The sequence below is a fragment of the Scyliorhinus canicula genome, chromosome 27, assembly GCF_902713615.1.
Source record: "Scyliorhinus canicula chromosome 27, sScyCan1.1, whole genome shotgun sequence".
Lineage (NCBI taxonomy): Eukaryota > Metazoa > Chordata > Chondrichthyes > Carcharhiniformes > Scyliorhinidae > Scyliorhinus > Scyliorhinus canicula.
The window spans coordinates 20,695,114-20,721,800 of NC_052172.1; the positions used below are offsets into that span (position 1 = coordinate 20,695,114).

A 26,687-nucleotide genomic window follows, 5' to 3' on the forward strand; every position below is an offset into this window, starting at 1 on the left:
CATAATTCATTGGCACTTCTATGTGGCTAGCAAAAAAAACAAATGTTTTATCAGTCATTCCTTCCACTGTGCTGGTGATGCTGGTTTTCTTGCACTGTTGGATTTAATAATGCTTCCCAAGATTTGTCTGTGGTGGTCGCCATTCGCTGCTGAGAGGAATTCAAAAATCCAGTGATTTAGGCTAAAAAAGAAATGTGTTTTTGATTAATTGGGCTGCTATTGATTTTTTAAATTAAATTTAGAGTGCCCAATTAATTTTTTCCAATTAAGGGGCAATTTAGTGTGGCCAATGCACCTACCCTGCACATCTTTAGGTTGTGGGGGTGAAACCCACGCAGACACGGGGAGAATGTGCAAACTCCACACGGACAGTGACCCAGGGCCGGGATCGAACCTGGGACCTCGCCGCCGTGTGGCAGCAATGCTAACCACTGTGCCACCGTGCTGCCCATAATTGGGCTCCTATTGATGACTGCCCCCTCTTTCAATGAGGATATTCATTCAGGATCATCCTGCAAGCGAGAAGGTTCAAGTGAACTATGGCGTTGGCCTTTTTTGATTTTCTGAAGTTACCCAGCCAATGTCCTACTTGTGTTGTGAATTTAAATTATGAACATACAAATTAGGAGCAGGAGACCATTTGGCCCCTCTAGTCTGCTCCACCGTTTAGTAAGATCATGGCCAATCTGTCCGTAACCTCAGCCCCACATTCCTGTCTACCCCCAACAACCTGTCATCCCCTTGCTTATCGATAATCCATTTCGGCTTGCCTTAAAAATGACCTGAGGGGCAGCACGGTGGCGCAGTGGTTAGCACTGCTGCCTCACGCCGCCGAGGACCTGGGTTCAATGCCGGCTCTGGGTCACTGTCCGTGTGGAGTTTGCACGTTCTCCCCGTGTTTACGTGAATTTCGCCCTCACAACCCAAAGATGTGCAGGGTAGGGGGATTGGCCACGCTAAATTGCCCCTTAATTGGAAAAAATGAATTGGGTACTCTAAATTTTTTTTTTAAATGACCTGAGGATTACCACACCTCGGGCGATGGGAAAGGTTGAGAAGGCGGGGCTTTCATGAATAACCGCAGCTGGTACGGGTAATAAATGGGGTGCTATTGTGTTGGCTTGATTTGTCGGAGATTTTCCTCTCCTTTGGTCACCTCTTGACTTCCATTCTCAACCTTGCTGCATTTACCCGATTCGTCATTAATCCAGCTCTTTCTCCGCCTCAGCTGATCTGACAATGACTGGATGTTTGAAGTCACGTTTAACGCATTTGAGATGGTGCCATGTGTCCAAGTTGTCTTCTAATGTGGAGTAAAGGCAGAGGAGTGGGGAGGTGCTGACAGCACTGAATCATGAGGCGCAATGAGAATTTAGTCGAGGAGTTTAAAAAATGTGCTGCTTTCAGACGGGCCTCTCTGAATCTAGTGTCAGTCTGCGACTATCAGTTCCTGGAACTGCCTGGTACTAAGCAGCACAGGCATTCCATCCAGTTGATTATGTCACTGCAGGTTAAGATGTCTCCATCTCTTTATTAACTGCCAGACCTTGCTGAGATTTAAATAGATCAATTAAAAAAAAAATTCTGGCTTTGGCAAATGTCTCATTTGGATGATCTCAATTTATGTAAATATCTCTTTCTAGATGGTTGTAATTCTGGAATACCGTGCAGTAGAAAATATTCAATTACACCAGTCTTTTATTGAGTGAAACGCTGTTTTAATCCAGCCAGTTGTATTGATCAAAATGAATTATTCTGGCCTTAAGCCTCCACACAAACTTCAAAATCAATTCCTCTCATCAAGACATTTGCAAATAATAGCAAATCAAGAGACAAATCTGCTGCTGGGACCCCGCTAGAATTGCTTTAAAGATTTCTGCTTTCATGAGCGATGCGTTGGCATTTATTTAACTCGGTTTAATTTTGCACAGAAATTGTAAATGGCTTTCTTTACCATCCCGTTCGCTTTGCCGCAGGCCATTTTTCAGAGCAGATAGCAGCCGAGGGTGAGAAACCCACCGCAAACCTCTGCGTTTCACCTGAAAGCTCGGGCTGGGGCAGGCTGCAGTGAAATCAAAAGGGCAGATTTTGCGGGGAATACGGTGACAGTGGTCTTGACACAGGAGTGGGGGGAGGGTTGAAGGTCAAGCTCGATGGGTGAGGTGCCTTTTTCCCCGCTCTGCCTTGGTATGTGAGACAAAATGGGGTAAAGTTGTGACTGAGTGAATTGGCTGATTTAATAGTGTGGCCACATGGCCTCTTCATGGGGAGGCGGTGGGGTAGTGGTATTGTCACTGGACTAGTAAACCAGAGACCCAGACTAATGCTCTGGGGATCCGGGTTCAAATCCCGACACTGCAGATGGTGAAATTTGAATTCAATAATAATCTGGAATTGTGACCATAAAACCATTGTCGATTGACGTAAAAACCCACCTGGGGGCAGCATGGCGGTGCAGTGGTTAGCACTGTGGCATCACGGCGCCGAGGTCCCAGGTTCGATCCCGGCTCTGGGACGCTGTCCGTGTGGAGTTTGCACAATATCCCCGTGTTTGCGTGGGTTTCGCCCCCACAACCCAAAGATGTGCAGGGTAGGTGGATTGGCCACGCTAAATTCCCCTTTAATTGGAAAAAAAATGAATTGAGTACTCTAAATTTATTTTTTTAAAACCCATCTGGTTCACTAATGTCCCTTAGGGAACGAAATCTGCCGTCCTTACCCTGTCTGGCCTACATGTGACTCCAGACCCACAGCAATGTGGTTGACTCTTAACTGCCCCCTCAAGGGCAATTAGGGATGGGCAATAAATGCTGGCCCAGCCTGCAACGCCCATGTACCATGAACGGAAATAAATGATCATAACTTAAATTTCAGTGGATAATTCAGTGGGGGTTTAGTACAGCTAATAGATTGTTGTTGATGCCTGAGTTTGTAAAAGAAAAACCTTGGGGCGGAACGTGTTGATGCGTATTGATGTAGCACCGTAATGTCGATAAGTGTTCAAAATCTCCCGTGTGGGACGAGTTTCCTGGTTCAGTCACACTCTTCTGTGGAGACCCCAAGCAGAAGCTACTTTAATCACGAGAGGGTAGATTGATTGTGTTAATCAGTGCTCACCTCTTTAGAATCCATTTCAGGGCAGCATGGTGAAAGGCAGTTCACCCAACACCCCTCAGTACCACGTTTCTGGCTCACTAAACAATTTGAGTGAATAAAATCCGCAGTGTGGCAGGATTTTTGTTTGGAGTTTTAACGTTTTCACATTTCTGGACAGTTATGGGTGTGACTGGATCCTTATGAACTCACATTTTTGTTTTATTTTGAGGGAGGGACCAGGGAAAGGAGGGAGGGATTAGAGTGGAGAGATGGGAGGATCGGAGGGGGTGGTAGAGAAAGGTGGGCGGGTAGGAAGGGAGGGGGGGGGCAAGCGGAGGGGGTAGGAGAGAAAGGGGCGGCAAAGGGGAGTGGGCCACAGTTTTGTTTTAGAATCCCTAACTTAGCAGTGCAGTCACTGAAAAAAACGGATCGAAAAGACAGAAATGTTTTTAAATATCGAAGGGAGTAAAAATGGGTGGCACGGTGGCACAGTGGTTAGCACTGCTGCTTCACAGGACCAGGGATCCAGGTCGATTCCCACCTCGATGTCTGTGTGGAGTTTGCACTTTCTTCACGTGTCTGCGTGGGTTCCCTCCGGGTGCTCCGGTTTCCTCCCACAGTCCAAAGATGAGCAGGTTAGGTAGATTGGCCGCGCTAAATTGCCCCTTAGTGTCCAACGGTTAGGTGGGGTCACAGGGATACGACAGGGGAGTGTGCCTAGGTCGGATGCCCTTTTGGGGGGAGGGGGGTGGGGTTCTGCTCTTACTCGATGGGCTGAATGGCCTCCTGCACTGGAGGGATTCCATGATTAATGCAGCCATCTCCAGGCTATTAACTTTCTGCCCATTGAAAGGGATGGATAGGTAGGGATGCACAATTCTCTGATCCCAGTGTAAATGGAAATGTGGAAAGTTTGCTCTGTTTTTCTTCTTTCAAACAGTATTTAAAACCTGCTACATTGACAAAGTTTTGGCCATCTGACCTAACAACCTGTGTGGCCTGGTGTCAGACATTGTTCTCCTCCTGCAAAGTGCCTGAGACATTTTATTACCTTAAAGACACTGTGAAAATATAAATTATATGTGAAAGTACAAAGAATTTCAGTGAGTGACTGTCTTTTTTTGCACACTGGACTCTCTGTATATTTGCCCCCCTACCCCATCTGCTGCACCCACTGACTGCTAACGCAGCAGGTTCCCTATTTTCTTCACCCAGGTGGCCATTCTTTCTTTGCGAGCTGGAGCAGTAAGTCGTGGTGAGCTGCTCACAACCGAACCTGTCTGTCCTCACCCTCCGCGCCTTTGTCTTTGCGCTGTGTGAATCTGCCTGCAGAGTAACGACGAGCTGGCTCACTGCCCAGATTGCGTGCTGAATAAGATATTGTGCTCCTGCCCGTAGCCCCTGGTTCACAGTAAACGAGTAGGCCCCATGGGATTGATACAGTTGTACTCTTAATTCGGTGATTGCATTGTGAACTGCATGTATTTCCATGTAAACAGAAAAGCTTGCCTAGAATATACAAAAGGGGCAGCTAGCCTCAATAATTGAGGCCACTGGCTTACAGGGATCGAATTGGCCAAATTCCACTTTTATTACGTGGGGTGCAAGTGTTTTTACTGGTCTTCCGGGTTTCGATTTCCGCAATCCTATCTCTAAAATGTAGGCACCTTTCATCCCGGAATGGACGTCTGTGCATTTCCTAAAAGTGCAATATGACTGGGATTTATCTAAATCCTGAAATCCAGATGGTTTCCAGTGCGGCTGCAACTTGCCCGAGGTGGTGTTTGTATCTCTACCGTAATCCAAGTAGCGCGTGGTGTCTGTTTACAAGCAGAGAAGATTCTCATTGGGGCTCCGTTGTCATTGCTTTGTTTTTTATTAAATTATCTCTGCTCAATAAAACTGTTGTTGGGGGGGGAGGGGGGGCAACGTGGCACAGTGGTTAGCACTGGGACCTGTGGTGTAGGTACACCCACTGCGCTGAGGTCCCGGGCTCGATCCCGGCCCTGGGTCACTGTCTGTGTGGAGTTTGCACATTCTCCCCGTGTTTGTGTGGGTTTCACCCCCACAACCCAAAGATGTGCAGGGTAAGTGGATTGGCCACGCTAAATTGCCCCTTAATTGGAAAAAAATAATTGGGCACTCTAAATTCGTTAAAAATAATAAAACTACGGGCAGCACGGTGGCCTAGTGGTTAGCACAACCGCCTCACGGCGCTGAGGTCCCAGGTTCGATCCCGGCTCTGGGTCACTGTCCGTGTGGAGTTTGTACATTCTCCCCGTGTCTGCGTGGGTTTCGCCCCCACAACCCAAAAATGTGCAGAGTAGGTGGATTGGCCACGCTAAATTGCCCCTTAATTGGAAAAAATAATTGGGTAATCTAAATTTAAAAAAAAAAAATAATAATAAAACTGCTGTTGGGGGGTGGGGTTTAGTAAACTTTAGTGAGGTGAAGGCATTAAGTGCTGCGGAACCAGGGTGAGCAAATTAAGTTAAGATACAAGCCAGTCGGGCAACGCGGTGGCGCAGTGGGTTAGCACTGCTGCCTCACGGCGCTGAGGTCCCAGGTTCGATCCCGGCTCTGGGTCACTGTCCGTGGGGAGTTTGCACATTCTCCCCGTGTTTGCGTGGGTTTCACCCCCACAGCCCAAAAGATGTGCAGGGTAGGTGGATTGGCCACGCTATACTGCCCCTTAATTAGAAAAATGAATTGGGTACGCTAACTTTATAAAGAAAAAGATACAAGCCAGTCATAATCAAATTGAATACTGGGACAGGCTTGAGGGGCTGAATGGCCTCCTCCTGTTTCTATTTTCCTTCTTGCGGAGGAATGTATCTCCATCCAGCTTTGTATCGTAGCCAGATTCATCAGTCACAAGACAGCCCCATACGTCACCCAAGCACAACGCAGTGCCAGCCGCGCTCTCAAGACCAACCGCAACATCATCATCAAACCAGCAAAGGAGGGGCCACCGTCATACTGAACAGAACGGACTACTGCAAAGAAGTATACCGCCAACTCAACAACCAGGAACACTACAGATAGTTACCCGCAGATCCGACCAAGGAACACATCCGACAACTCAACAGACTGATCCAAGACCTTGGATCCAGACCTTCCGAGCACCCTATGTGCTCTTATCCTACATACTCCCCGCATTGGAGATCTCTACTGCCTCCCGAAAATATGCAAGGCCAACACAGCAGGCCGTTTTATCGTTTCAGGCAATGGGACCCTGTGTGAGAACCTCTCTGGCTACATCGAGGGCATCTTGAAACCCATCGTACAAGGTACACCCAGCTTCCGTCGTGACACGACAAGACTTCCTACCGAAACTCAGCCCCCATGGACCAGTTGAACCAGGAACATTCCTCGTCACAATGGACGTCTGGGCACTCTACACCAGCATCCCCCATGACGACGGCATTGCTGCAACAGCCTCAGTCCTCAACACCTGTTCCTGTGTGCTGCCCATGCTCTTCGGGGTGGTTGTGGGTTTGGAAGGTAATCAAAGGACTGCTGTCATGCTGCCGAGCAGGAAAGATTAATCAGAAAGGAATTATAACGCTGTTTATCCCATTTCTGCCTTCACCCACACCCTCTTTCCGTCATCAGGTAATTGGGAAGACAAATGGAATGTTGGCCTTTATTTCAAAGGGAATGGAGCATAAAAATAGGGAAGTCCTGCTGAAACCATACAAGTTATTAAGTAGACCACACCTGGAATACTGTGAACAGTTTTGAAGAAGATGAAGAAAAATTACAGCACAGGAACAGGCCCTTCGGCCCTCCAAGCCTGTGCCGATCCAGATCCTCTATGTAAAACTGTTGCCTATTTTCGAAGGATCTGTATCCCTCTGCTCCCTGCCCATTCATGTATCTGTCTAGATACATCTTAAATGACGCTATCGTGCCCGCCTCTACCACCTCCGCCCGCAATGCGTTCCAGGCACCCACCACCCTCTGCGTAATTGGGTATTCTAAATTTATAAAAAACAGTTGGGCCAAAATCCTCTTTAAATTACAGAACAGCGGGGGCGAGGCACCCCAACTGAGGGGTCACTACCTACGCAAAGGCACTCCCCTGCCCTATCCCAATAACCCTTAACCCAACCTACACAATCTTAATTTTTGGACATTAAGGGACAATTTACTATGGACAATCCACCTAAACTGCACATCCTTGAACCCCTTATCTAAGGAGAGATATACTGGTATTGGGGAGAGTCCAGAGAAGGTTCACTAGGTTGATCCCGGGTATGAGGAGAGGTTGAGTAGGTTGGGTCTGTACTCACTGGAGTTTAGAAGAATGAGGGGGTGACGTTATTGAGACATATCGGATTCTCAGTGGGTATGACAGGGTCGATGCTGAGAGGTTGTTTCCTCTTGTGGGGGAGTCTGAGACCAGAGGGCAGAATCTCAGAGTGAGGAGTCACCCATTTCAGACAGAGATGAGGAAGAATTTCTTCTCTCAGAGCGGAGTGAATCTGTGGAATTCTTTACCGCAGAGAGCTGTAGAGGCTGGGTCGTTAAGTATGTTCAAGGAGGGCAGCACGGTGGCACAGTGGTTAGCATTGCTGCCTACGGCGCTGAGGACCCGGGTTCAAATCCCGGCCCTGGGTCACTGTCTGTGTGGAGTTTGCACATTCTCCCCGTGTCTGCGTGGGTTTCGCCCCCACAACCCAAGGATGTGCAGGTTAGGTGGATTGGTCATGCTAAATTGCCCCTTAATTGGAAAAAATAATTGGGTACTCTAAATTAAAAAAAAAAAATATGTTCAAGGCCGAGACAGATTTCTAATCAGTGAGGGAATCGAGGGTTATGAGGATAAGGCGGGAAAGAGGAGTTGAGGATTATCACATCAGATCAGTCACAATCTCATTGAATGGCGGAGCAGACTCGATGGGCCGAGTGGCTGATTTCTGCTCCTACATCTTGTGGGAAAACGTACGTATCTAGTTGTCTCTATCAGCTGGTGGTAGCAAGTTCCACAGTAGTGTCACTCTTTGGTTGAAGAAGTTTACTCCTAAATTTCTTTGTGGGTTTATTTTTCTTATTATTTGGACTAACTTTTGTGTATGATCCCTAGTTTCGGTCTGCTTCACTAGCAAAAATATCTCTATCTACTCGTTTGTAACCTTGGAATGCTATCCCACAAATGACACAGCGCAGTGGCTAGCACTGCTGCTTCACGGCGCCAAAGTCGCTGGTTCGAATCCCGGACCGGGTCACTGTCCATGTGGAGTTTGCACATTCTCCACGTATCTGCGTGGGTCTCACCCCCCACAACCCAAAGATGTGCAGGGCAGGTGGATTGGCCACGCTAAATTGACCCTTAGTTGGAAACAAAATAAATGCGTACTCTAAATTTATTTTTAAAAAGATGATGGATCAATGCGATGAATAAAACCTGAGATATTCTACCTGTGTGTACCCGAACAGGCGCCGGAGTGTGGCGACTAGGGGTTTTCACAGTAACCTCGTTGCAGTGTTAACGTAAGCCTACTTGTGACACTACTAAAGATTATTATTATTATTGTTACTTTTGTTAGCCGAAGGTACTAAATGGGTATGGGGAAAGGTTATGTGGAGTTCAACCGCAGATCAGCCATGAAGATCTCATTTAATAGCAGAACAGGCTCCATGGCCTCTTTTTGTTCCTAGCTAAGATCTTTATCAGCTCACCGTTCAGTTATCTCTTTCCTAAAACACAGAACTCCAGTCTTTTCCAGCTCCCTTGGTATGTATAATCTCTCAGCTCGGGAATCCTTGTAAATCTTTGTTTTTGCACCTTCTCCTGTACTCTTCTTTTATGATAATGGAGGCCAGCACAGCACCCCACAACACACATAATTGGAGGTTTTCTGTACTACTTTGGTACAAGCTCATTAATAGCAGCCTGAGCACGGGATTGTTTCGATATTAATTGACGATGCCCAGCATGTTTGCAAAATTGGGCTTTTTTTTCTGCACAGGAACCGGGAAACTAACCGGATGTTCCACAGCTAACCTCAGGAGCAGCAGTTTAAGAGGGTGTTAATGATGAGCCGGCTTCTCCAAGCTGCCCCAGCTCACACCTGTCGTGGAAAGACGGCTGGATGAGCCGTTCCTGCCGAGTAAACACAGCAGGGATGGCGGCACCTTAATTTAGCAAAGCCCCTCCCCTGCATGCTGCGTCCAGCCACGTGCTCTGTCTTTCCATGTCCAGTAAGGTGGAAAAGTGGAGCTGAGGATTATCACATCAGATCGCTCATTGATGATCTCATTGAATGGCGGAGCAGACTCGATGGGCCGGGTGGCCTACCTCTCTGGTCACCCGCCAGGAGTTGCCGTAATGTGTGATGGGGTCACCGGGGGGGAGCGACTGTTTGTTTTAGATTAGCTGTTCCCAGTTAACAATCAGACTGACGGCTGAAATGCTGTGAAGCTTTTAGAGCCAAAACCAGAACGGGCATTATTTAGTTTAGCAGATCTAACAGCATGCACACAATCTGTGCAGCATGTAGGCTAAAGAACCAGGACTTTAAACAAAGTGAATGCTGAGATCATCCAATTCTTACTTAGATGAGATCTTAAGATAGGCAGAGCCCATGTTATCCTGGACCTGTGGGCCTTAAAGGTTAGTCTTTACATGTAATTTAAAATCTCATTAAAATGCTGCTTAATAGGGGGCAGAGGTCAACACACACTTTTGCACAGTTTTGGGCTTTAAGGGGGTAGGGTGCTCGGGAAGGCTAGTTAGACCCTGCAACTGGTCACAGCAGCAAAATTCAACCGGAATTATATCACCGGGCTGTATTGTCAGGTTCAGCAGCTGTGATTGGTGCTTAATTATCAATTTGAAAATTTCTAATGATAACATCATTTGGACGAGGCTACTGGTGGTTGAGGCCAGAATGTGCTGGGGGAGCACTGCACCACTATATTGACGGCGCATAGAATCCAAAATCCCACAGCCCCCTAAAATAAATTAGCAAGAAACACCAAAATGCAATATGAACAAAGGCATGGGAGAAAAGCTGCCTTTGCGAGTTTAGCCCTGAGCAGAGCCTCGATGGCAGAGTGGCGGGACTGGGATCCAGTGACATGGTTTCCCAGGTGTATTATTTCGATGGTTGGACAGTTTTTCCGCTGTTTCCCACATTGGAATTTTGAAGACTGAGAGATGTGTCTGTGACCTTGGCATGTCAACAGCCCCTGTAACCAGTTTCAGCTATTCATTCTATCCTTGATTTTCTTTCCCCTTGTGAACACACTTGCCCACTCCTTAATAGAAGTAGTTGTTAAACCTGAGTGGACATGAGAAGCTTGCTAAAAATCACCCTTATATAACAGATATTCTTTTATCCTTTGAAACACCCGAGTGAGAGATTCTCTTTCAGCAGAAGGCAATTCTCCCACACACTGGGCACTTTACAGTTTAATCTGTTGCATGTTGGCTTGATTTTGATTTTCTTCTCCTCTCGCTCTCTCTCTCTCTCTCTCTCTGACACATTGAGTTTCCCGGGGTGGATTAAACCGGATGAGCAAGCGGCCACTTTGATGGGAATTTTGATCAAGGTTTCTGTGCTGTCGCAGGTCAAAGTCGGTTTGCAAATCTTTGACTTGGAGGGCTAATTTTTCGACTTGCCAATCCACCTGGGATCACCGACTTGTTTGCCATATTTCCGGGATCAGTTGCCACGACAGCCGTTGAAGTCTGTCAGTGACTTGTCCTGGCTCTGTGGGAAGCGCCCTCGGATCTGCGTCAGAGAGTTACCCGTTCCACGGAGTTGGGCGCAGAGTCGAGGCTGACACTCCCAGTGCGTTGCTGAGGGAACGCAGCACTACAGGAGGTGCCACTTTTTTGGAACAAAGAATTACCCTGGCAGGACAACGCTTTGTTGATTTTCAGTGTCAATTTTTTTTGTTGCATTCATCAGTGTGGTTCACCAGCACTGGGTGTGGCGTTTGGATCCAGAATAGACGGGATTAGGTAGAGTACGGTTTAGTTTAGTAGGGAATAGGAAAGTCTTGCTAAAACTACAGGACACTAGTTTGACCACATCTGGAACACTGAACAGTTTTCCTCCCCTTATCTAAGGAAGGATATACCGGCATTGGAGGCCGTCCAGAGAAGGTTCACTAGGTTGATCCCGGGTACGGAGGGATTTTCTTATGAGGAGAGGTTGAGTAGGTTGGGCCTGTACTCAGTGGAGTTTAGAAGAATGAGGGAGAACCTTATTGAGAGGATTCTCGGGGGGTTTGTCAGGGTCGATGCTGAGAGGATGTTTCCTCTTGTGTGAGAGTTTAGGACCAGAGGGAAGAATCTCAGAGTAAGGGGTTGCCTATTTCAGACAGAGATGAGGAATTTCTTCTCTGAGGGTAGCAAATCTACCGCAGAGAGCAGTAGAGGCTGGGTCATTAAGTATGTTCAAGGCTGAGGTAGACAGATTTCTAATGGAATCAAGGGTTATGGGGATAAGGTGGGAAAATGGAATTGAGGATTTTCATATCAGTTCAGCCATGAACAGTTTCAGTGGGCCGAGTGGCCTACTTCTGTCCTATGGCAGATGGCATGATTTAGAAAGGCAGTAACCGGGATCCGACAGCTGAAGGCTTTGATGCCAATGTGGCGGGAGAGGCAGTAAACTAAGCTTGACGAGGAGGGGGGGATCTGTCCTGGGACACTTTTATAATCATTACATCTTTTTAAAAAAAGTTTTCACATCAATTTCACAATCAATCAATTTCACATCAAAGTCTACACCACGGTCTCTATAGAGTACCCAATTCATTTTTCCCCAATTAAGGGGCAATTTAGCTTGGCCAATCCACTTACCCTTGTACATCTTTGGGTTATGGGGGTAAAATCCACGCAGATACGGGGAGAATGTGCAAACTCCACACGGACAGTGACCCAGGGCCGGCATTCGAATCCGGGTCCTCAGCGCCGTACGTGTTCGCCACGCATATCCCAATCTGTGATATTATCTTCTCCCTCTCTGATTTTCCAAATACTTTTATTTTTCTCTCTGCATGGTGCTGTGGAGACAGGCATAAGCATGGTCCTTTCTTCCAGCAAGATCAACATTGAAACCACTGCCCCTTCCAGCAAGTTCCAATTTTTTCCCTTGGTCGTTACCAATCAATATTTGGTGTGAGTAACTTGTCTGTAAGAACAAATGAGTGGTAGCAAATTATCCCAAGCAATGCGCTGTAGCTATTGAGTTGCCAGAGAATCAGATATTCTGCAGATCAGTGTTTCGTTCATGGAATTGAATTAGCAGCTACAGACCTCGAGTAAAAATGACATCGGATCAATTTCACATCAAAGTCTACACCACGGTCTCTATAGAGACACAGGCTACAAATCCATTTGATTGTTGGCTGAAGTCAACGGCAAACATACAAAGTGCCGATGTCGACAGGAGTCGAGCATACACCCAATGATGCTACCCATAATCTTCAGCAAGCTGACCCATGACCTTTTAATGCAGTCATCCAGCCAACTAGTCTTTTCACTTGGCAGATATTTTCAAAGGGCCAGCCCAGAGATTGCGGGTTCCTTGGCAGCTTTTTCTGTGTACTTTTCACACGCTTTGACCATCATGCATGGCACGGTTGTTAGGTCTGCTCCCTCACAGCGCCAAGGACCCCGGTTCGATTCCGACCTCAGGTGACTGTCTGTGCGGAGTCTGCACATTCTCCCCATGTCTACGTGTCTCCGGGTGCTCCGGTTTCCTTCCACAGTCCAAAGATGTGCAGGTTGGGGCAGCACGGTGGCGCAGTGGATAGCGCTGCTCCCTCACGACGCCGAGGTCCCAGGTTCGATCCCAGCTCTGGGTCACTGTCTGTGTGGAGTTTGCACATTCTTCACATGTTGGAGTGGGTTTCACCCCCCACAACCCAAAGATGCGCAGCATAGGTGGATTGGCATCGCTAAATTGCCCCTTAATTGGAAAAAATGATTTGGGTACTCTAAAATTTTAAAACAAAAGATGTGCAGGTTAGGTGGATTGGCCTTGCTAAATGCATGGGGGCTGGGCCTATGTAGAGTGCTCTTTGGGGGGGGGGGGAGGGGTCATGCTAACTCGATGGGCCAAATGGCCTCCTCCTGCTCTATAGGGATTCTGTGGAAGTAATCGCCGCAAAATTCCGTCAGCACCTTGGTTGAGCAAGACAGTGCCTCCCAAGACGCCTCGTGTTTATATGGAACCTTTAATGTCATAAAATGTTTCAAAACACTCCATTGGAGTTTCGCAAAACAAAATTTGACACCGAGCTACATTGGGAGGTCAAAGGGGTATGTTTTAAGGAGCATCTTGAAAGAGGAGAGAGAGAGTTAGAGGGATTTAGGAGGGAGTCACATACAGGCCAGACCAGATAAGGACGGCAGATTTATTTCCCCTAAAGGACATTATTGTCATTATTAGACTTTTAATTCCAGATTTCTATGAATTCAAATTTCACCATCTGCCATGGTGGGATTTTCCCATATTACCATGGCTCTCTGGATTACTAATCCAGCATTAATACCACTGCACTGCCACCTCCCCAGATCAACTATGTTGTAAGGGTATGGGCTCAATGGTGCATTTTTTAAACCAGTAACTACAATGTGCTGAGATCGGTAACAGTCCCCCCTTCTTGCTGAGTACATAGGTATGAGCACTTTGTGTCATTAATTCCAATTTGTAACAGTGCCACCTGTGTGGCCCAGAGATCGGAGTGCAGCCTGTCTGATAATCCTACCTCCTAAATTTAGACTCTCTTTCCGCCGACCTGGAATGCTGCACCGCAAGTTGGCCAACAGGCCTCTCACAATCCACAACTATCGACTGGAACCATTGACAGCATTCCGTACAGAACACCAGAGCGGATCGGTTATAACCAGCAAGCGGAGACTGAAAGATGGGGCTGATGTCTTTTTGAAAAGAATGGGCTGTGGGCGGGGTGAGGGGGAGGGGGGAGGGGGGGAGAGGGAGAGGGAGAGGGGAGAGGGGGGGGGGGGGGGGGGGGGAGAGAGGACCCCGCTGGCATCTTGTAAAGTGTGAAAGTTTTTCAGAGGGTGAATGTTGGCAAGATGTTTCTACTTGTGGAGGAGATCAGCATGAGGAGCCTTAAACATGGGATGGCCACCAATCATAAACCCAATGGGGGAATTCAGGAGAAACTACTTTACCCGGGCAGTGGTGAGGGTTTGGAACCTTCTACTTGAAACTAAGTAAATGCGGGTGAAAGAAGTGGGCAGGTTAGCTGAAATTAAATGGTTGGGAGCTCATGTGCAGTATAATCACTGGCGTGGATCAGTTGGGCCAAATGTCCTGATTCTGTACCTTGTGTATAGCTCACTGATGCCTCTGTGGGTGGATGCACCTTGGAGCTGTACCAAGGCCAAAACATTTCCCATTTTGATCCTAGAGGGAGAGATTGGATGTGGGAATGGCTCCATGATGTATCGCTGAAGAAATAGCTTCAAAGTACTGAGATTTGTAAATACGCATGTCACATCATGGACGTAGCCTAGCCTCAGCATATACCTTTCTATGGTGTGAAAATTTGTCCATTGGAAATAGGAAATGCAGAAATGAAAATTCTGACCATTTTTGAAGAAAATGTGGCCTTTTTGCTGATTTTGAATCGTCTTTATTGTCACAAGTAGGCTTACATTAACATTGCAATGAAGTTACTGTGAAAATCCCCCAGTCGCCACATTCCGGCGCCTGTTCGGGTACACAGAGGGAGAATTCAGAATGTCCAATCCACCTAACAAGCATGTCTTTGGGGACTTGTGGGAGGAAACCGGAGCACCCGGAGGAAACACACGCAGACACTGGGAGAACGTGCAGACTCCGCACAGTGACCCAAGCCGGGAATCGAACCTGGGTCCGTGGTGTTGTGAAGCAGCAATGCTAACCACTGTGCTACCATGCCGCCTATAAAACTAAAGTACAACCAACATTGTAATCACCAAATTCTCTTTGCACATTTTCTTTTAGTTGAGATGATAGCACATTTTGCTGAATACATTCAACTGTATAAAATGTTGGTTAGGGCACAGCTGGAGTATTGTGACCAGTTCTGGAATCCACATTATAGTCGGGATGTGATAGCCACTGGGAAAGGGGGCAGAGGGGATTCCCCAGGATGTTGCCTGGGCTGGAGAGTGTTAGTTATGAAGAGAGATCGGATAGACTGGGGTTGTTTTCCTTGGAGCAGAGGGGGGACATGATTGAGATATATAAAATTATGAGGGGCACAGATAGAGTAGGCAGGAAGAACTTTTTCCCTTGGTGGAGGGATCAATGACCAGGGGGCAGAGATTTAAGGTGAGGGGCAGGAGGTTTAGAGGGGATGTGAGTAAAAACCTTTTCATCCAGAGTGTGGTGGGAGTCTGGAACTTGCTGTCTTAAAGGATGGTGGAGGCAGAGACCCTCATGACATTTAAGAAGTATTTAGATGTGCGCTTGTGATCCCAGAGCAGACACGGCTCTGGGCCAAGTGCTGGGAAATGGGTTTCGAATAGTCAGGTTGTTTTTGACCGGTGCAGAAAGATGGGCCGAAGGGCCTTTTTTGTGCTGTATGACTATGACATTTGCTATTTACTGAAGAATTCCGTCTCGCTTATGGCCGAATAGGTTTTTTTAAAAGTCTCTTAGCAGAACCATAGCTTGTTTTTTTAAATTTCTGTCCTATTATTGCTCTGTTGCCCTATAGATGAATCAGTTCTCCCCCATTAGTTTGTTAATCCTGAAAGGATTTGATAAGTTGTCCAATATCTTAGGTAAGGTGCTCTAAACCAGGGGCTGGTTTAACACAGGGCTAAAGAGCTGGCTTTTAAAGCAGGCCAGCACGGTTCAGTTCCCGTACCAGCCTCCCCGAACAGGTGCCGGAATGTGGCGACTAGGGGCTTTTCACAGTAGCTTCATTTGAAGCCTACTTGTGACAGTAAGCGATTTCCATTTCATTTCATTTCATTTCCTTTCAGAGGGTTGGTGCAGACTTGATGGGCCGAATGGCCTCCTGCATTGCAGGAATTCTAATTCCATGATCATGCTCCCCCCCTCTGCTCTCCCACATGCTTCCCCTGTCTACCTCTCTCCATTATAGGATGTCTCCTTTCTTTCCTTTGCCAAGATGTCTCGATGCCCCCTCTGCCCACCCCTGTCCAGTACGACCTGGCTTAGTTTCCTCCTCTCCCCAGCATTTTCAAATGCAAATCAAAAAGCAGGACTCTGGATGGAGTTCATAAAAATGATTCAAATCAGAGCGTCTGCAGGAGCCGCAACAGGTGTAATCCACTCACCGGACCGTCTATCTGTATATTGCAGCTCGATCTGTTGAAGGTTCCAGATCAAATCCTGCTTTCAGTTATTTTAAAATCATTTCTGGCGTGCTTTTTTTTTGTGGAAAAAAATCTTCCAGGAGAAAGGCCCTCCGTGAGAACAGCACAATTTAAATGGTTCAACGTAAACAGCGCTGTTTACGCTACATTGAGAGATGCATGCTCATTTACCACAGCATTCTTCATGGAACATTGGATTCCACTGTTGCCACCTGATACCTTTCTATGTTTGTTTTATTTCCCCCATATTGTTTGGAAATGACTTGGGGAGAAATCTTCCTCCGACACAGTAATTCTTATTTTAACATTGTTCCAAAGACACCAATAAATGTTATTCCTGCAGCCGTGTGAGAGTTTGGACGGGGAGTTATTTTAAGGAAGGATAGTGGGCAGCACACTGTGATAGTGACCTGCACACACACGAGTCGTGTCCCGGATTAACATCTCGTCCAGGGCTTCCTTAACGTGCTTCTATCAATGCAGCCTTCCCTCAGTACTGCACTGAAATTGTCAGATTGCCGACTCAGATCTGCGGAGTGGACCTTGAACCCGACGATGACCTGCCGACTCCCAAGGCTGGGGTGCCACCCACGGAGGCTGGGGACATTATTCAGCTTTATTGTGTTTCTAATCCTTAAATCAGAAACTCGTTCGCAAGTATGATGTGGGAAAAAACTTATTCACACACTGGGTGGTTCAGGCCTGCAATGCGCTGTCTGATAGAACATACAGTGCAGAAGGAGGCCATTCGGCCCATCGAGTCTGCACCGACCCACTTAAGCCCTCACTTCCACCCTATCCCCGTAACCCAGTAACCCCATCTATCCTTTTTTGGACACTTAAGGGCAATTTTAGCATTGCCAATCCACCTAACCTGCACGTCTTTGGACTGTGGGAGGAAACCGGAGCACCCAGAGGAAACCCACGCAGACACGGGGAGAACGTGCAGACTCCGCACAGACAGTGACCCAGCAGGGAATCGAACCTGGGACCCTGGCGCTGTGAAGCCACTTGTGCTACCGTGCTGGCCCTAGTGTGGTGAAGGCAGGTCCAATCAAGGCATTCAAGAGGCCATTAGATGATTATTTGAGTAGAAGCAATGTGCAGGGGTCTGGCACTAAGTCAGGGGGTCTGGCACTAAGTCAGGGGGTCTGGCACTAAGTCAGGGGGTCTGGCACTAAGTCAGGGGGTCTGGCACTAAGTCAGGGGGTCTGGCACTAAGTCAGGGGGTCTGGCACTAAGTCAGGGGGTCTGGCACTAAGTCAGGGGGTCTGGCACTAAGTCAGGGGGTCTGGCACTAAGTCAGGGGTCTGGCACTAAGTCAGGGGTCTGGCACTAAGTCAGGGGGCTGGCACTAAGTCAGGGGGTCTGGCACTAAGTCAGGGGGTCTGGCACTAAGTCAGGGGGCTGGCACTAAGTCAGGGGTCTGGCACTAAGTCAGGGGTCTGGCACTAAGTCACAATGTGCAGGGGTCTGGCCTAAGTCATAATTTGGAGAGCCGGCTCAGAAACAGTGGGCTGAATGGCCTTCTGTACAGCAACAATTCTGAGAATCCTCAATGACTGCCTCTCTTGTCTCTTTGAATTAATATCTACACTCTTTTTAACTTTTGTGTTTCAGGCCATTGTCCGAGGAAGCAAAATCGGAATTGACGGCTCTCTCAACTGGCTCCTGGATGAATTTGAGAATGTTTCTGTGACTCGTTCCAATTCCCTGCGGCGAGGGAGCCCACCCTCTCTGCTCCGCCAAGACCCCATTCAGGATGGACTGCACAAGAATGGAATGCATGAGGCCCACTCCAAGAGCATGTACCCAGCTGAGCTGGACAGACACCATGACCACCAGGGGAGAAGTGAGCGGGGCAAGCCAGAATCCCGGGACGAGCGGGACCAAGGCAGGGAGGACAGGCAAAGGAACCGGAATGTTGAGCGGGACGACAGCCGGGCTCACCCGCAACAGCCAAGGGGTCAGGAGCCGAGCAGGACTGGGGGAAGCCGGCCCAATAACCATAACAGCAGGGATCCCCGCCCTGATCACCACAGGCACCCTGACAGCAAGACCAAAACGCAGGACAGGCCAGACGGCAGGAGAGACCACCCGAGCGATCGGGAAGGAAACCACGTCGGTTTCAGTGAGCCTGCAAATTCGCAGGAACGCAATTCGCGGCGGGAGAGAAATGAAAGTTCCGACAAGAGGCCGAAATCTACGTACACAGGAGAGACCAGCCCACAGTCCCCAAGGGACAAGCGGCCCCTTTCTGGCCCCAATATCCATCCTCCAAATGCTCCTGGTGCCGATGGAACGATGAAGACCACCCACCAAACCGGGAGACCCTTCAACACCTACCCCATGGCCGAGACGGGAGCACACCGAGGCACCAGCAATCAGGTCTGGCAATGGCTGTATGCTAACCTCCTTGTTAGAGCGATGATGAGCATTTTGTTAGATGAAGGGGCAAAAATGTGGGGTAGTTTGACGTCACTCACTTTTGACTTAAGAAGGAATAGTATTTTGTAAACGATAAGCAGTTAGGAAGTGTGCAGGAGCAGAGATTTAGGGGCCCATGGACTGAAATATAATTTAAAAAGTTAATGCAGTGTTGCCCTTTATCTCCCAGGGGCTGCAATATCAAATGCAGAGAGTGGAAGCTAAGTTCAAGTTGTAGAAGGCTCTGGGTTTGGGCCCCATTTAGAGTAACACATTCTGTTCTGGATCTTATTTGTTTTCGAGGAAGTGATGCACGGATTCTTCATTTTACAGTCTAGATTGACGACTTGGATGACGGCACCAAAAGTATGCCTTCTAAATTTGCTGGCGAGACAGAATTAGGCAGGAGAGTAAGTTGTGAAGAGGACATGAGTCTGCCAAGGAATCTAAACCGGCCAAGTGAATGGGAAAAGATATTGGCAGATTGAGTATTATATGAGACAGTGTTGGCAGGAAGAACAGACGATTAGTATATTATTTAAATAGAGATATTACAGAACTCTGAGTACAGACAGATCTGGTTGCCCTGGTAGATGAATCGCAAAGTTAGTATGCAGTGATTAAGGAGGCAAGTGGAATGTTGTTGTTTATCATTTTGGTAGATCAAATCCGGGCAGGACCTACTCAGTTAATGGTAGGGTGTTGGGGAGAGTTACAGAGCAAAGAGATCTAGGGGTAGAGGTTCATAGCTCCTTGAAGGTGGAGTTGTAGGTGGACAGGGTGGTGAAGAAGGCATTCAGCATGCTGGATTTCATTGGTCAGAACATTGAATACAGGAGTTGGGAAGTTTAGTTGAAGTTGTACAAGACATTAGTAAGACCACACATGGAATACTGTGTTCAGTTCTGGTCACCCTATTATCGAAAGGATATTGTTAAACTAGAAACAGTGCAGAAGAGATTTACGAGGATGCTACCAGGTCTTCATGGTCTGAGTTATAAGAAGAGGCTGGATAGGCTGGGACTTTTTTCCCTGAAGTGCCGGAGGCTTAGAGGTGATCTTCTAGAGGTCTATAAAATTATGAGCATAGATAAGGTAGATAGTCGACATCTTTTCCCAAAGGTAGAGGAGTCTAGAACTAGAGGGCATAGGTTTAAGGTGAGAGGGGAGAAATACAAAAGAGACTAGAGGAGAAATTATGTAACAGGAGGGTGAGCATCTGGAACGGGCTGCCAGAGGCAGTGGTAGAGGCGGGTGCAATTTTGTTTTTTATGAAGCAGTTAGATAGTTACATGGGCAGGGTGGGTATGGAGGGATATGGACCAAATGCGGGCAATTGAGACTAGCTTAGTGATAGAAACTGGGCGGCATGGACCAGCTGGGCTGAAGGGCCTGTTTCCATGCTGTAAACATCTATGACTCTATTATAGCAAAGGGAATGGAATATAAAAGGAGGGAAGTTTTCTTACAGTGCGTTGGTCCGACCACAACTGGAGAACTGTGTACAATTCTGGTCTCCTTACCTGAGAAAGGACATAATTGCATTGGAAACATTTCAGGGGAAGTTCACTCTGTTGATTCCTAGGGCAAAGGGTTTATGTTTTGAGAAAATGTTGGGACAAGTTGGATCTGAATCCACTGGAGTTTGGAAGAACGCGAGGTGATCTTATTGAAACGTACAAAGGTGCTGAGGAGAGGAGACTAGGTGGACGTGGGGAGGATGTTTCCCCTTGTGGGAGAGACTGGAACCAGTGGGAACACTGTTTAAAAATAAGGGGTCTCCCACTGAAGACAGAGATTAGGTTTTTTTTCTCTGAGGGTCCTGTGTCTGCTGAATTCTCTTTCCCAGCGAGGGGTGGAGACACAGCAATTAAATACTTTTGAGGCCGGGCTAGATGGATTCTTGATTGACAAGGCTAGGGGGTAAGGGGATTGGTGGGGGGGTGGGGGGGGGGGGGGGGGGTGTCGTGAGGCAGCCACAATCTTGTCTATCCTCCTGCCGAATGGCCTCATCCTGCCCTTAATTGATATGCTTGTATCAGAATGATACCAAGACTGTGGGGTTAAATTACAAGGCCAGGTTGCACAGAATAAGTTTGTGTACCCTGAAGTATTGAAGATTAAGGCGATTTAAGTATTTGAGGGGGTAGATGGAGAGAAACCCTTCTCTGTTTTGGCAGAGTGCAGATCATGGGGAGGGGGGCATAACCTTAAAATTCGAGAGCGGTCATACGTGGGCAATATCAGGAAACACTTCTTCACCAAAGGGTCATGGAAACCTGGAACACTCTCCTCCAGGGATCTGTTGCGAATAAGGAACAATTAAACATTGAGGTAGCGATTGTTTTTGGGTCAGGATATTAATCGATATGGAGCTAAGACAAGTGAATGGAGTTGAGATACCGATCGGCTATGATTTAATTGAACAGGTCTGAGGGGCTAAGTGCTTGCCTCCTGTTCCTTTGTCAGTACAATAGTAGGGGTGACGTGTGTACTGTGCAAAATTGCACAATAAGAACTGTTCACTTGTGGTTAGTATCGTTCCTGGTGTTCCCGTCCCAACTGATAAACTGGTGTGGGAACGCTTGAGAGTAAGTACATCATGCTCATTTGTGATCACCTAATTGCTAGCTTTTAATAGCAGCGAAGCTGTCCATTTTCAATGCCCTTTCTCCATTTACACGTAACCCATTGAACTATCAAAGATCAGTGTTTTTATGGCTGTGTTTTTTTTCATTTGAATCTTTGTAGCCGGTATGTGCCTGTGCTTATAAATGGGTGAGATGGGGTTCTGGCCAAGAGACCCAGGTTCAGTCAGGTCGTGCAATTCTGTGGAAAAGGAGCACCTTCTCCCAGGGTTTCACTACGATTCCTTCCTTCCTTCTTGGCTGACCCTGCAACACCTCTGGCTGACAGAGTCGCCTAACCCCTTTCCATAGGACCATCAGACATAGGAGCAGAATTAGGCCAATCGGCCCATCGAGTCTGCTCCAACATTCAATCATGGCTGATATTTTTCTCATCCCCATTCTCCTGCTTCCTCCCCATAAGCCCTGTTCCCCATATTAATCAAGAACTTATCTATCTCTGTCTTAAAGACACTGAGTGATTTGGCCTCCACAGCCTTCTGTGGCAAAGAGTTCCACAGATTCACCACCCTCTGGCTGAAGAAATTCCCCCTCATCTCTGTTTTAAAGGATCATCCCATTAGTCTGAGATTGTAGCCTCTGCTTCTATTTTTCCTACTAGTGGAAAATCCCCTCCACGTCCACTCTTTCTATGCCTTGCAGTATCCTGTAAGTTTCAATAAGATCCCCCCTCATCCTTCTAAACTCCAACGAGTACAGACCCAGAGTCCTCAACCGTTCCTCCTACAACAAGTTCTTCATTCCAGGGATCATTCTTGTGAACCTCCTCTGGACCCTTTCCAAGGCCATCACGTCCTCCCTTACATACGGAGCACAAAACCTGGCCTCCTCAGGCCTTGATGAGAACAGCCTGGGTAGTACTCCCTGCCTCTGATCGTCCACCAATTGTTTCTTTGATTCTTTCAAGGGATACAGGTGTCACTGGCAAAGACAGCATTTAGGGGCTGGTTTAGCTCACTCAGCTAAATCGCTGGCTTTGAAAGCAGACCAAGCAGGCCAGCAGCATGGTTCGATTCCCGTACCAGCCTCCCCGGACAGGCGCCGGAATGTGGCGACTAGGTCTGCTTTTCACAGTAGCTTCATTGAAGCCTACTCATGACAATAAGCGATTTTCATTTCATTTATTGCCCACCCCTAAGTGCCCTCGAAGGTGAGCAGTTGCCTTGAACCACCGCAGTCTGTGTGGTGAAAGGGCATAGCCACGGTGATGTTACGGAGAGCATTCCAGTGTCAGTGAAGGAACAGCGATACGTTTCCAAGTCAGGACAGTGAGCGGCGGGCACGACACTTGAAGATGGTGGTGTTCCAGGCAACTACTTTCCCTGTCCTTCCAGCCGGCAGAGTTTAGGGCGGGGGTAGGGGTGGCTGGAGTTCTGTTGAAGAAAAGTGTCCACAATGTTTGCATTGAAATCTCGGGTTTTTGAGCGTCATCGATGGCAGTCCCATTGGGGTGGGAGGATTAATGTGTTTGTGGCCAGTAACTGTGTCTTGTCTGTTAAAAGCTTCAGGCAGTTAAGCTGCTTTATGACACAAGCTGCTGTGACATCAGAGCATTTAATGCAACTTAAAAGATTTATACCGGTAGTTTATATTTCAATAAGAAAATATTTCAGATATGGTACATATAACGATACTTCTCTGTGGTTGCTTTTAACAAAGGTTCCTTTTGGTGAATGCTGGATTGGTGTGAAGAATGAGAATTGTATGTTGTAAATGATGTGGGGTGGGAGGGATACAGTCGCGTGTTCAGGATGTCACTTTTAAATTAGGCAGCTTGTTCGTTTTACCCTTGCTCTCTGTCTCGCCCTATCTGTCTCGCTCCCCCTCTCACACTCTCTCTCGGGCGCGCGCTCTCTCTCGGGCGCGCGCTCTCTCTCGGGCGCGCGCTCTCTCTCGGGCGCGCGCTCTCTCTCGGGCGCGCGCTCTCTCTTGGGCGCGCGCTCTCTCTCGGGCGCGCGCTCTCTCTCGGGCGCGCGCTCTCTCTCGGGCGCGCGCTCTCTCTCGGCGCGCGCTCTCTCTCGGGCGCGCGCTCTCTCTCGGGCGCGCGCTCTCTCTCGGGCGCGCGCTCTCTCTCGGGCGCGCGCTCTCTCTCGAGCGCGCGCTCTCTCTCGGGCGCCCACTCTCTCTCGGGCGCCCACTCTCTCTCTCTCTCTCGCGCGCTCTCTCTCTCTCGCGCGCTCTCTCTTGCGCGCTCTCTCTCTTGCGCGCTCTCTCTCTTGCGCGCGCTCTCTCTTGCGCGCTGTCTCTCTTGCGCGCTGTCTCTCTTGCGCGCTGTCTCTCTTGCGCGCTGTCTCTCTCGCGCGCTCTCTTGCACGCGCGTTCTCACTCTCGCGCGCGTTCTCACTCTCGTGCGAGTTCTCTCTCGCGCGTGCTCTCTCTCTCGCCCGCACGCTCTCTCTCGCCCGCACGCTCTCTCTCTCTCGCCCGCACGCTCTCTCTCTCTCGCCCGCACGCTCTCTCTCTCTCGCCCGCACGCTCTCTCGCCTGCGTGCTCTCTCTCGCGCGCTCTCTCTATCTCTCTCGCGCGTGCATGCGCTCTCTCTCTCGCGCGCTCTCTCTCTCGCGCGCGCTCTCTCTCTCGCGCGCGCTCTCACTCTCGTGCGCGCTCTCACTCTCGTGCGCGCTCTCTCTCTCGTGCTCTCTCTCGTGCGTGCTCTCTCTCGTGCGTGCTCTCTCTCGTGCGTGCTCTCTCTCGTGCGTGCTCTCTCGTGCGTGCTCTCTCTCGTGCGTGCTCTCTCTCATGCGTGCTCTCTCTCGTGCGTGCTCTCTCTCGTGCGTGCTCTCTCTCGTGCGTGCTCTCTCTCGTGCGTGCTCTCTCTCGTGCGTGCTCTCTCTCGTGCGTGCTCTCTCTCGTGCGTGCTCTCTCTCGTGCGTGCTCTCTCTCGTGCGTGCTCTCTCTCGTGTGTGCTCTCTCTCGTGTGTGCTCTCTCTCGTGTGTGCTCTCTCTCGTGTGTGCTCTCTCTCGTGTGTGCTCTCTCTCGCACGCTCTCTCTCTCGCACGCTCTCTCTCTCGCACGCTCTCTCTCTCGCACGCTCTCTCTCTCGCGCTCTCTCTCTCTCTCTCTCGCGCTCTCTCTCTCTCTCTCTCGCGCTCTCTCTCTCTCTCTCTCGCGCGCTCTCTCTCTCTCTCTCGCGCTCTCTCTCTCTCTCTCGCGCTCTCTCTCTCTCTCTCGCGCTCTCTCTCTCTCTCTCGCCGCTCTCTCTCTCTCTCTCTCGCGCTCTCTCTCTCTCTCGAGCTCTCTCTCTCGCGCTCTCTCTCTCTCGCGCTCTCTCTCTCTCGCGCTCTCTCTCTCTCTCGCGCTCTCTCTCTCGCGCTCTCTCTCTCTCTCGCGCTCTCTCTCTCTCGCGCTCTCTCTCATGCGCGCACGCTCTCTCTCTCCGCGCGGCTCTCTCTCGCTCTCATGTTCGCTTCTCACGCTCTCTTCACTTGCTCTTTTTCGCTCTCATGTTCGCTTCTCACGCTCTCTCTCTTTGCTCACTTGCTCCCTTTTTCGCTCTCTCTCTCTCTCTCTCTCTCTCTCTCTCTCTCTCTCTTGCTCTCTGCTCTCTCTGTCAAACGTGCCTGTTTCACTGGACTGATTTCTGGATTGAGAGAACTGTCCTGTGAGGAGAGTTCAAGTAGAATGAACATTTTGCCTGGAGTCCAGGCGAATGAGAGGTGAGCACATTGAAACGTATGAAACTTTTAGTGGGCTTGAGACAACTCCTGTCTGATGAGTCTAGAACTGGGGTTGGGGGATTGGGGGGGGGGGGGTGGGATGGTTGTGCAACAGCCTCAGGGTAAGGAGTCGGCCATTGTGAACAGAAATTGTGAATCCCGGGAGTTCTCTAGCGAGAGAGCTGTAGATGCTGAGTCGATGATGATTCAAGACTGAGATCGACAGGTTTTGGGGGTAATTGTGGGATAATGGGATCTGTTGAAGTGGAGTTTCAGTAGGAGGTCAGTCTTGATCACATTGAATGGGGTGGAGGGGTCAGGTGGTCCTTTGTGGCCAACCCCTATTTCTTGTGCTACGCTGTGGGACCATTGATGTTGTTCTGTTACAGTTACACCTTTCAGCCGTAACAATGTGATTTTTGAGGTTTAGCGTGTTTCTGATGTCCCGTTGAAGATAAGTTACCCTTGAATTACCTCCTGATGTTCCTCCGATGCGACACCACGAATGAACAAATTGTTCATTCTGAACCAGCCAGGACTGGGTGGTGACCCTGCTCCCTTCAATCTGTCCCTGTTTGGCCTCTTCCGGTGGCACAGTCTTCAAGGTGGAGGCTCTCAGAAAGCCAGACCAGGCAGAATGGGCTGAATGGCCTCCCCTTATACCGTAAGATTCTACAACAGTCCTGAGGCACTGCTGAACAATCAGGATTCCTTTCTTGATCATCCTGGGATTCCTTGGGAATTGCAAAATTCCCCTCCACCATCCTATCCCCCGTAACCCCACCTAATTGCACGGCCAATCCATTTAATCTGCACATCTTTTGCCTGGGGGAGGAAGCCGGAGCACCCGGAGGAAACCCACGCACACACGGGGAGAACGTGCAGACTCCGTACACTCAGTCACCCGAAGTCGGAATCGAACCCAGGTCCCTGGAGCTGCGAGGCAGTAGTGCTAGCCACTGTCCCACCGTGCCATCCACATTGATGTGGGAGTGTGATGATGAAGATGCATGCCCAGAAAAGCTGCACAGCCGTTAAGTAGCTTATGCTGGGGCAGTACGGTGGCGCAGAGGGTTAGCCCTGTTGCCCAGGGCAGCACGGCGGCGCAGTGGGTTAGCACTGTTGCCTCACGGCGCCGAGGTCCCAGGTTCAATCCCGGCTCTGGGTCACTGTCCGTGTGGAGTTTGCACATTCTCCCCTTGCTTGGGTTTCGCCCCCACAACCCAAAGATGTGCAGGGTAGGTGGATTGGCCACGCAAAATTGCCCCTTAATTGGAAAAAAATGAATTGGGAACTCTAAATTTAAAAAATTTAATGGCATATTAACTATATTGGTAAGATAGAGGTGAAGGGTATAATTTAATTAACGGTAACAATGGTTAGCACTATTGCTTCACGGCTCCAGAGTCCCAGGTTCAATTCCAACCTCGGGTCACTGTGCGGAGTCTGCACATTCTCCCCGTGTGTGCGTGGGTTTCCTCCGGGTGCTCCGGTTTACTCCCACAGTCCAAAGATGAGCAGGTTAGGTAGA

General features: G+C 48.8%; 1 protein-coding gene across 4 annotated transcripts in view; it reads left to right on the top strand.

The window, feature by feature from the left end:
* The window catches only part of pak4 (p21 protein (Cdc42/Rac)-activated kinase 4), a 107,007-nt gene that overhangs the window by 67,539 nt on the left and 12,781 nt on the right, over nt 1–26,687 (top strand). For all 4 annotated transcript variants that reach the window (XM_038785877.1, XM_038785879.1, XM_038785878.1 and 1 more), the window contains exon 4: nt 18,044–18,811. In XM_038785877.1, the coding sequence (XP_038641805.1) occupies nt 18,044–18,811 (768 nt within the window). The remainder of the gene's footprint in view (nt 1–18,043; nt 18,812–26,687) is intronic.